Source organism: Oncorhynchus masou, chromosome 15 (assembly GCF_036934945.1).
Source record: "Oncorhynchus masou masou isolate Uvic2021 chromosome 15, UVic_Omas_1.1, whole genome shotgun sequence".
Classification (NCBI taxonomy): domain Eukaryota; kingdom Metazoa; phylum Chordata; class Actinopteri; order Salmoniformes; family Salmonidae; genus Oncorhynchus; species Oncorhynchus masou.
The window spans coordinates 53,727,049-53,739,004 of NC_088226.1; the positions used below are offsets into that span (position 1 = coordinate 53,727,049).

The 11,956-nt window shown below is 42.5% G+C and overlaps 1 protein-coding gene across 2 annotated transcripts; it reads left to right on the forward strand.

Moving 5' to 3' along the window:
- Positions 1 to 1,427: 1,427 nt before the first annotated feature.
- On the forward strand, positions 1,428 to 6,075 carry LOC135556450 (deoxyhypusine hydroxylase-like). 2 transcript variants are annotated; one of them, XM_064989659.1, is made up of 6 exons: positions 1,435 to 1,520; positions 3,488 to 3,647; positions 4,215 to 4,516; positions 4,643 to 4,719; positions 4,868 to 5,120; positions 5,355 to 6,075. In XM_064989659.1, the coding sequence occupies exons 3-6, from the start codon at positions 4,243 to 4,245 to the stop codon at positions 5,669 to 5,671; spliced, it is 921 nt and encodes a 306-aa protein (XP_064845731.1). In that variant the 5' UTR covers positions 1,435 to 1,520; positions 3,488 to 3,647; positions 4,215 to 4,242; the 3' UTR covers positions 5,672 to 6,075. The 2 variants fall into 2 exon arrangements, with proteins under 2 accessions (XP_064845730.1, XP_064845731.1); XM_064989658.1 differs by lacking the exon at positions 3,488 to 3,647 and having other exon boundaries at positions 1,428 to 1,520.
- The last annotated feature ends 5,881 nt before the right edge of the window (positions 6,076 to 11,956 follow it).

The following is an 11,956-nucleotide window of genomic DNA, read 5'->3' on the forward strand; positions in this document are numbered from 1 at the left end:
TAGTAGCTGCAGACTGTGGCTCCATCCTAGGAGCAGATGAAGGATCCACCACTGGATTGGGCTCCGGACCTGGAGCGGGAGAGGCAGATGGAGACTTTGTGGTTTAAGGTTCCAGGGCAGCAGACAGTCGAACCTCGAGCAGCCGTGCTTAGTCCCTTCCTGTACTCCATGTTCACCCACGACTGCGTGTCCGCTCACAACTCCAACACCATCATTAAGTTTTCAGACAACACGACGGCTGTGTAAAGGTTTTCCTGAGATAGATCTGATTAGCAGTGGTTTTTTGGGGGTATCTGCACTTTACTATTTATATTTTTGACAGCTTTAACCTTTACTCCACTACATTCCTTAAGAAAATAATGTACTTATTACTACTTACATTTTCTCTGACACCCAAAAGTACTCGTTACATTTTGAATGGTTAGCAGGACAGGAAAATTGTCTAATTCACACACTTATCAAGAGAACATCCCTGGACATCCCTACTGCCTCTGATCTGGAAGACTCACTAAACACAAATCCTTTATTTGTGAATTTTGTCTGAGTGTTAAAACTGTGCCCCTGGCTAACCCGTAAATTAAAAAAAAAACAAGAAAATCTTGTCTGTTTTGCTTATTATAAGACATTTTAAATTATGTATACTTTTACTTTTGATACTTAAGTACATTTTAAACCAAATACTTTTAGACTTTTTCTCAAGTAGGATTTTACTTGGTGACTTACCTTTTCTTACACTGCTGATTAGTGGCCTATGATACTTATGTCAGTGTGTCAGGGTTCAATGGAATGGTTGTGTTCCAGCAATTTAGAAAAAATAACCCTTTATTCAGTTATTTCCTTAAATGTTTTCTCCTCTGCTCAATAATCCCTGTCAGCTCTATATTTGTTGTGTGTTTTGTTATCATTCAAATGACACAGTATGATTCTCTATCAAGAATAGTGGCTTTTAGCTATACCAGTGTTGTTTCACACCGTCTTGAACTGACTAATAAAAACGTGTTAAGATATGGAAAAACAACCCGCTTCAATCAAAAATATCTAACCAATTACAGAGTGCTGGTGTAACGCATTTCGCGGTTGATCCTCCCACTTCTGTTGATACGTCAGCTTTCAGACACACACTTTATTTACATTTTTTAATAAACAACAAATTAATACAAAAAGTACCTGGTGGAACACAAATGTGTATATATAAAGAATATACCAAGGACTTTCAGACACACACACCTATGCAGTTACCCATACTTGATAATGCATTATTCTTCTGAGATAGACATACTAGATAATTAACTCTTCAATATTTTCCAATAACATTACAAAATTGATTACCGATGTGAGTGATTATAATACTTTTTTACTTTACATTATATACATTTTTCAGTATCCAGACGGTAAACTAAACTTACCCCGGAAGTATAAGGTTGTAGTGTTTCTCGGTCACGCACAGCGACTGAAGAAATTATCCATGTGGAAAAGATCAAGTGCTGATTGTAGCGAACTGTTACAGAAAAGTAGGCGAAGTGAGTATGATTTACTGTAATTGTCAGTCCATCTTTAAGATGTTTATGAATTCGAAGTATTTTACTAAGCAAGATTCAGCTTGGATATGAGTCATTATATTAGCAAGCTAGCCAGCTATGTTATCAAACATATTTGCTAGTTAGCGAACGTTAGGTTGCCAGTTCAAGTATGGGTAGCAGCCAGGGTTGCCTAGTCTAGCTCAAATGTATAGCCCAAAAACTATGGTTGCGGACCAAACACTGAAAAGACACAACCTATCCCCTCCGTTCTCAAATTAAGTGGACACTTCTGATGACGTCTGAGGAGTATACACTTGCAGGGCGAGGAAGTAATGATTTTTAAATAGACCACCCTTGGCCGGAAATTCGTCACGCGTTCATCCCGCGATGATTGTGTTTTAGCCACAGGTAGCTTGTGGGTGCTTTAAATGCGCTACAGTCAAATAAGAGTGCATGTCTACTTATTTAAAATATCTAATTATTAATATACGCCTACTGTATGATAGTGAGCAAATTAATTAGCTGACTAACGTTAGCCTGCCTAGCTGGAACTTCTGAAGAAGGAACATTTTTTAATTTCTAAAATTTTCAAAAGATAACCAAACAAAAACATATTTACTTTTTACGAGACGTTTGTGCTGTCATGTGCATTAGTAGCGCAATTTCTAACTTATTTACAGTTGTTTTTACTTACACGTGTATGTTGACTTATTTGATTTATTCTACTCTATTGATGTTGTTTTTAAATTTTAGCATCCTTTTCTTAGCGGATGTACAATCATCGCGAATTGAAATATGGGGAGTTTCAGACCCCTGAGTGAACATAATTGTACACTCGCAAAGCCGACTAAAAACGAGGGCTGGACCTTGCCAATATGGCGAGGGTGTGTCTTAAGTGTTTGGACCGCAGTCTAGGGGTGTGCCGAAATCTTATCCTTAAATTGACGGGTGATACTCGTGATTGGAAGAACCGGAAGTGTTTTAATATGCCTAAGCACATGTTGACAAAATATCTCCCAGCCATTCTCTCTGTAAAAAATTGGTTCCTTCATGAACATCCCCCCCTCGAGCACCCCATTGGTTACTGCATGAACTCTGCAATTCGGTGTGTTCCTGAATGTGGTCATTCCTGCATCTTTAGTATAAACAGTACAATTGAACATGGAGAAAATATCCGTTTTATTTTTCTAAAAAGATTTCTGAGGGAGTGCGTCTATTCTGGGTTGATGCGGTTAAAGAAACCGGTCCTCCTATATACTTAATTTAGAGTTATTTATGCAACTTTAGTTGTGATACAAACGTTGGGTTATATGTTTTCATTTTTAATACATTCTAAGGCTGGATAATGCAACTAATGATGATTTGAAAAAAGTAGCATTGAAAGGCATGAGCTCGGCTTTGTTTTTTTTGTGCAGACTACACACTTCATCAGTCTCTCGTTCACAATTTGACAAGCACTTGATAATGCATCAAATTTCCCGGTGGCATCCCCCTTTTGTGGCCGTAATGCCCCCTAAGAAAATCCATGCCTTTTGCGGCCAGTGGCCATTGTGCCCTTGGGTTGAATATAATAATAATTATGATGATAATAATGTACTGAAAAAAAATATGAATGCAAAAATTGAAGATTTTAGAGTTACAGATCATAGATGGAAATCAGTAAATTTAAATAAATGCATTAGGCCCTAATCTATGGATTTTACATGACTGGTCAGGGGTGCAGCCATGGGTTGGCCTGGGAGGGCATTTTTGTCTGTAATAAAAAACCTTGTGGGTAAAAACTAATTCATATTTGGTGGACCTGGCTCCCAAGTGGGTGGGCCTATGCCCCCCAGGCCTACCCATGTCTGTGCCCCTGCCCAGTTATGTGAAATCCATAGAAAGAAAAAAGTAAATGGAAATATATGAACTGTAACTCAGTAAAATCTTTGAAATTGTTGCATGTGACGTTTTATATTTTTATTCAGGATAGATGTCACCTTGATACATACAGTCTACTACTCAATGGCGAGGGCATGATAGGCAACAACACCGGGACACTGTGCCCTTTGCTCCCACTTGACAAGACTGTCCGGCAACGGCGCAGGAAATAGCTACCGAGTAGCCAATATCAGGGTGACAGTCACAGTAAGCACATGCATACATCACATGAAGCAACAGTATACCCATCATCAATACTTTGAATCAAAAACCAACAATCATCAGTTTTATAACTGAAAATGTACAGTTATTTGTAAACTAACAGTGAAAAATGACTCGGACTCCAAACTCTTGTGATATTGTAGCTCAATGTACGGCAGTGCCTGGTATGAAAGGGAGGAAAAACGCTCAACCTTTCCACACGCCCACTACTTTCCTTTCGACACACCCACTCCTTTCCACACGTCCAAACTCCGGTCGCCATATTGGATTGCAGCTACCCCTTTCTCTGCTAGTTTTGTAACTGTGATGCTAACTAGGCTGCTTGCCTGAGACTAGCTCTCGGGAACCCAATGGTATGGAATTGTAGTCATGATAATGGCAAGCCTGAGACTCCTTGCTAATGTAAACCAACAACGCAGCTGTCTAGCCTTGTAAGGAAAATATTTTATGAATTGGATTCAGTGTTTATTACCAGATATGTCCAAAAGTTAGCTAGCTACATATTCAGTTCATTCACATCCTTACTGTATCTGATCTTCTCTCCCTTTTCAGATCTAGTAGCTACACCATTATACTCAGCATGGCAAGTGAGCAGGAGGTAGCAGCAGTCGGCAAGATTCTGGTCAACCCAAAGCAGGACCTAACAACACGGTTCAGAGCTCTCTTCACCTTGCGTAACCTGGGCGGACCAGAGGCCATCGACTGGATCAGTCAGGCTTTTGTTGATGACTCTGCTCTGTTGAAACATGAGCTGGCATACTGCCTGGGGCAAATGCAGGATGAGAGGGCCATACCCACGCTAGAGACTGTTCTAAAAGACACAACACAGGAGCCTATGGTCAGGCATGAAGCAGGTCAGTATGCCAGCTCATTAGAGTCCACACTCATTCATGCATACCTTATTGCTAAACATGTTGACAGATAACGATGATAATAGTGCTTATTTAAATAGTTAACTTTTTTTAAATTTTTTTATTTAGGGGAAGCATTAGGAGCTATTGGGAACCTTAAGGTCCTTGACTTGCTGAAAGAGTACTCAGAGGACCCAGTCATCGAGGTATGGTAAAACGAGGCATATTGGAGGGAAATAGAAGTAGAGAATATGTGGAAATGAAACATTATACAGCATTTGCAGTTAGTCATATTCACTATGACCAGTACAGTTCCTGTATAGTGGTTACGACATGACTGTCCTTCTCCACCAGGTGGCAGAGACGTGCCAGTTGGCTGTTAGGCGGCTGGAGTGGCTGATATCTGGTGGGGAACATAAAGGAGAAGAGGTCACCGATGGAAACCCTTACTGTTCTGTGGACCCTGCTCCCCCAGCTCAGAGGAAGACTGTCCCTGAGCTGAGGACACAGCTCCTGGATGAGAGCCTGCCGCTGTTTGAGCGCTACAGGGCCATGTTCGCCCTCCGCAACCTGGGCACCGAGGAGGCTGTCCTGGCTCTAGGAGATGGTGAGAGATTGGCAGTCATTCTTAAACTATGCAGTCTATGGCAGTTGGCAATAAAGGATCAAATTAATAACATGCAGAGGGGCTTATTTTCTGCCAAACGTTCAACCAGCAACATAATTGTTATTCGCATAAGCAAATGTTCTTTTCCTGAATCATTGTCATTGCATAACCCTCCACTATCAGCGTCCTTCGAACACCAACACTCACTCAACCCTTTGTTGTCCTGCCACCCAGGTCTTCAGTGTAGCAGTGCCTTGTTCCGCCATGAGATTGGCTATGTCCTGGGTCAGATCCAGCACCCCGCCAGCATCCCCCAGCTGCAGGCAGCCTTGGAGCTGGACGGGGAGAGTGCCATGGTGAGACACGAGTGTGCAGAGGCCCTCGGCTCCATCGGCAAGGAGGAGTGTATGAAGATCCTGGAGCGCTACAGGAAAGACACAGAGCGTGTGGTGAAGGAGAGCTGTGAGGTAGCCCTGGACATGCTAGAGTATGAGAACGGCACACAGTTCCAGTACGCTGACGGACTACTACGACTGCAGGGGGAACAGTAAGCATGGACACCAGGAGAACTGCTATACAGCACTAGAAGAGCTTTCTACAGAGGCCATAACTCATGATCACTGATAACCATTTTCACTTGTTAAAATCTGACCATTGACTGTCATTATTAGCCTTTATGAGACAAGGCAGTGTAATAATTGTATTACAGTACATCTGAAGCCATGTTGTGGTTAATTTATTGTTTTCATGGAATCTATATGATTCAATGGTTCAATACCCCCCCCCAATCTCAGTGACCCATTCACTTGTATTTTGTATTCCCAGTGATCTGATCATAAGCATCTGAAATCAGGAAACCTGATTGTCGAAGATTGTTAATCCACTTTTCAGCTGTGTCATATTCACATAGATTTTATCTTGGCGGACATGAAATAATAAAAAAAAAAGGCTTTGATAACAAAATGATTCTGTATTGTCTCAATGCTGTCACTTAACGCTATCATGGTAGTACGTAGGCTTTCCTTAAGCTTGCCTGTATTCTATTCCAGTCAGATGTGGGATCATGATGGCTCAGGGAGGTGTTGGATCAAGATGGCTAATCCACGCAGACAACACCATCAGAGAAATTAATAACAGGGTTATATATAATTATAAATACTTTACCAGTTCTTTTCAGCTTTCTCATTCCCACTGAAACACATTGCTATCCTCTGTCTTAACAAATACATTTTCACATATGCCATTTAGCAGATGCTTTTATCCATGGCAACTTAGTCATGCCCTGCATACATTTTTATGTATGGGGGGCCCCAGTGGGAATTGAACCCACGACCCTAGGTGTTGGAAGCACCGTACTCTACCGCATGGGTACGCAACACTTTTCCTGGAGTTCCGCAGATACTGCAGGATTTTGATCCAACTAGGCACTATACCTGACCAACAGCTAATTGAGCAGTTCAGTGATTATTCAACACACCCGGTCTTCTAGTTTTGTTAAATCAAAAACATGAAGTGCCTGCGGAAGTCTAGGGCAGGGTTGCCTAGCCTGCTCTACCCGGTAATGTATGGCTCTTGCAATGCCAAGGGTTTTGGGATACATTCCTGCTAGAGTCTACCAACTGAGCTAAACAGGACCACTTAACAGTACAAACAAACCCCTTTGTAACCCTGATCAGGGGAATACTAAGTGTGGTGTGATGTATTTACATCTTTAGTTGTGAGCTCTGCAGAGAGGGGGGACAGAAAGGCAGCCGTCAGCTCTGTGGAGGGATAGAGAATTAGCAGCATGCTGAGAGGGAGGGCAACCGCTATAGTAAAATGGGGTTGAAGGACCCACACTAAACTTAGCTTAACACAGAGCCGTGGAAACAGTACCTAGCCTTCCCTCAACCTGCCAACAACTCCGTCACCATGATGCACCCCATCATGATCGGCATCGTTGTAGTCAACACCTCCATCACCGTCATCTACTGGATCTTCATCCTTACAGAGGCCTTTCATAGGAAGATAGAGGAAGAGGACAAACCTCAGGATAACCCTGCCTAAATGACTAACCTTAGAGTTGTCCTGCTCAGAGTAGATTGCTTTTAGTGCTTCTGTGTGTCCTGTTTTGTCTGGTGGAACTGCTCAGTCCTCCACAGCTTCAGCAGTGCTCCTACCATTGGAGCACAGTTTTACACACAGGTAGTGCATCTCTTGAAACTGATCAATAAATATATTTCTGTATATGATTAGCTGTATTTCTAACATGTTATTTTACAAAGGGTTTTCTGACTCACATTCATACAGGAAATGCTATGACCTTGTCTTGACTCTGTGGCATTACAGTATTGAAGCTTATCTCCAGATTGGGAAGAGATTAAATCATACACACATTGCTGAGTGAAAAAAAATCAGATATCTTGTGTGCATATTCCAGGTTTTAGCAGATTGAACTCTCTCCCGAACCCTCCCTTTGTTCGGCTTGATGTGTCATCTTATGGACACCAGACGATTCCTTACTACTGCTCACATAAGGAGAGGAAAATACATCAAATGCAGCCTTATATCAGGGAAATGAATGGACTGAAGGGCAAACTCAACCAAAGGATTCTTTGTTTGCAGCTCAACTCAGCAAGGTATTTTGCTATCTCTTTTCCTCATTCTCGTGTCAACATTTGTGATTTGTTTACTGGTTGCTAACTTTGTGTGCTCAACATAGCCTGTTGATTATATGTGTGATGCAGGAAAGTACATTTGTGTTCATTACACATCATTCAATATGTTTTAAATGATTTCTGATTGTATCCTTTATACTCTGGCAATTATATGATCTGGTAATCAGTAATTAAACGCTTGGCCTATATATATAGAGACTGTCCTACCAACTTGATATCTATCTTTTTTGACACATCTAAAAATACTTTCCCACCTAATCATGATTTGGCAGAAACCAGGATTATAATCTATCATATTTATATGGACAAAGAGTTGTCACCATAAATGATCTGTCAGAGATAAAGGATGTCATCGACTACTCATGCACAGGAGGCTGCTCAGGGGAGGACAACTCATAATAATGGCCGGTTCAGAGTGAATGGAATGGCATCAAACATATGGAAACCATGTGTTAGATGAATTCGATACCATTCCACCTATCCCGCTCCAGCCAATACCACAAGCCTGTCTTCCTCAATTAAGGTGCCAACAACCTCCTGTGTACTCATGGTCATACTCATTCACTCGTGCTGTCCTGCGTCATCCACAACCATCATCCTAGTCTGACAGGGAACACCCTTGAGGATTAATTAGATCTAGGTGTTGAAGGTTATGATGGACACAGAGATTTGTATTGAGTTAGACACAGAGGAGGGACTCTTGACCCTTCAGTCCAGTTTCACTCAAAGCTCAGGAGCAGTAGAGCTACTTACCTGCTGCTGACCAGAGGGGCTTCAGTCCTCCCTGTCAGGCCAGCCTCACACAGCAGAGACAGACAGCATGGTTCACCCCATCATGGTTGGCATTGTCACTGCCAACACCTCCCTAGCTCTCGTCCTCTGGAACTTCCTGTTGTCTCAAGTTTTCTGCAGGAAGATCAAGGATGCACCCAACCCTGAGGAGGTCGTCCCAGTCTGAGTGAGCAAACTCTTCACTGACTAGACTAGAGAAATATGGCTTTAGATTAATTTCTAGGCTTTGCTAGTGCTTTTGTTGTGAGTGTTCTGCTTTTACACTGGGAGAGTGGCTCATGTAGTTCTCTAGGCAGTGCTGATACAGCTGTTCCGTCTCATCTGCCTGAGAGAACTTTTCTGCACTTTGGTTGCATGAGCAAACTTCAAAGGGGTTTTACATGTACTTAGACACCTGCACATTTCATCTTACAGTAACTGTCTCATTCCTGTGTCTGTTTCTTCATTCCATCTCTCCCACCTCATTGAGACACATCTGGAGGGGAGTTGATTTCTGGAAAGACAGGACAGAGCCACACAATGATATTTCTGGACAAAGGAGGAATGCACAACTGAATGGTGGGATGGGCTGGAGCGTGAATGAAAAAGTTGAGCTGATTAATAGCACTTTAAGCCTCTGTCCGTAACCGAAGTCAGAACAAATCCTTTCCTTCAAACTGAAAATCCAGGCTGATTGAAGTTCAACATCACAAATAGCAACATATTCTCTGAAAATCAGAAAGTTGTCAGATCACCCCCACATCCGTTCCTTACCCCTTAAATCACAACAGACTTCAGGGAAGTTTATTAGGGGAATGAAGTTGTCCTTCACAACAGATGTACTGTATTTTGGGAGTTTTTGCCTTCAAAAGGATACTGCTAACTTCCTTATTCTATCTTGTCTTATCAGCCATAAGGCTCGTTTAATATGAAGAATATACCGGGCATGAGCCACACAGACGGTTTGGTTCACTGTTCTTTTCTTTGTAAAAGAGTCTTTCCTCCAGAATCATTCCATGATGGTGTTTTTAACCAACAAGGTCAATTCATTCTCACATACCTTTAATCAACTTCCCCTTTCTACTAATTCAATTTGTGGATGAATTCCCCACAGACCGGAACACTATGGCTAACTGTACCATGGAGCCTCCAGGGGTCCAGACCCAGCCTACTGCTGAGTGGGGAGAGGTGTGGAACCGCCCCAGGACATATAACCCAAGGCAGCTTCTACAGGCCATGGAGAAGGAGGATGATCTCTACTTTGTTGACTATGTACCCTCCTCCCGTGATGCCTTCCACATGCCTCCTCATGTGCTCTATGTCACAATGGGAGTGATAGTGGTAGTAGTGGCCTGCTACGGCATCCTAGGACACCTGATCAATGATCTGTACCATGACCTGGCAGGTAAAGTGGGGTGATCACATGTCAAAAGACGCATCCCTGGTCATCAAGAATGTCACCATAGATCTTAGGGCGGCAGGTAGCCTAGAGGTTAGAGCGTTGGGCCAGTAACTCAAAGGTCGCTGTTTTAATTGCCTGAGCCGATAAGGTGAAAAATCTGTCGATGTGCTCTTGAGCAAGGGACTTAACACTAATTTGCTCCAGGGATGATGTACTACTATGGCTGACCCTGTGAAACAGCACATTTCCCTGCACCTATCCGGTGTACGTGACAATAAAACATATTTATTTCTATTGTGGTGAATTCCATAATTCTGTATTTTCTTGCTAATCATGTTCAAATGATCTTGATGGATGTCAGACCTCTGTGGTATGCTGCATGCTGTTAATCATGAGAGTATGTGAGGGTTGCCATCTATGAGTATGAGCCTTGGGTTGTAGAGCTTGATAGTCATTGTTAGAACCAAATGTTTTGAGAATCCCCTTTATTAGATGATGCTGCCACGTGCCCCCCAATCACAAACATCTGTTCACTGACCCAGATACTAGACAGACAGACATCTTTGGTAGAACTAATCAGATTAGTATCCTTCCACTGTGGCACCCATTGATACTGATCAGCTTTGACCTTCACACCTCATAGCACCAATTAGAAGCCATGGAAAAGGCATGTCAGCTGGATCTGTGGATTAAGAGAGCTAGTTAAGGCTGCTTCACAGTCAAAACAAACACATACAGTACATTCGGAAAGTATTCAGACCCATTTACTTTTCCACATTTTGTTACGTTACTGCCTTATTCTAAAATGGTTTAAATCGTTTTCCCCCTCATCAATCTACACACAATCCCCCCCCCCCCCCCCCAATATGACATTTACAGAAATATTCATACCTTTTACTCAGTACTTTGCTGAAGCGCCTTTGGCAGCGATTACAGCTTTGAGTCTTCTTTCGTATGACGGTACAAGCTTGGCACACCTGTTTTTGGGGAGTTTCTCCCATTCTTCTCTGCAGATCCTCTCGAGTCCGGAATCTGGCTGGGCCACTCAAGAACATTCAGAGATTTGTCCAGAAGCCACTCCTGCGTTGTCTTGGCTGTATGCTTAGGGTCGTTGTCCTGTTGGAAGGTGAACCTTAATCCCAGTCTGAGGTCCTGAGCGCTCTGTACTTTTCTTCGTTCATAGTCTCCCAGTCCCTGCCGCTGAAAAACATCCCCAAAGGTTGATGCTGCCTCCACCAAGCTACACTGTAGGGATGGTGCCAGGTTTCCTCCAGATGGGATGCTTGGCATTCAGGCCAAATAGTTCAATCTTGTTTCTCATGGTCTGAGAGTCCTTTAGGTGCCATTTGGCAAACTCCAAGCGGAGGAGGACCTACAATGCTGCAGAAATGTTTTGGTACTCTTCCCCAGATCTGTGCCTCGACACAATCCTGTCTCAGAGCTCTATGGACAAATCCTTTGACCTCATGGCTTGGTTTTTGCTCTGAAATGCACTGTCAACTGTGGGACCTTATATAGACAGGTGTGTGCCTTTCCAAATCATGTCCAATCAATTGAATTTACCACAGGTGGACTTCAATCAAGGATGATCAATGAAAACAGAATGCACCTTAGCTAAATTTCAAGTCTCATAGCAAAGGGTCTGAATACTTATGTAAATAAGATATTTCCGTTTTTGCTTTGTCATTATGGGGTATTGTGTGGAGATTGATGAGGGGAAAAAAATTATTGAATCCATTTTAGAATAAGGCTGTAATGTAACAAAATGTGGAAAAAATCAAGGGGTCTGAATACTTTTCATAGTGGTGTCGAAATGAGCTAGATCTTATATTGCTATACAGTATGAGGAATGTGTACATGCCAAACACTAAACTTGTCATTTTGTGCACATAGACTGGGTCCTAGGCCCAGACCCCGATGAAGAGGAAGGTGCCTGTGAGCCTACAGGAGTGGAGAAGGAGGAGAGGTGGAAGACTGCCGTCGAGGCAAAAAGGTGGATGACCATC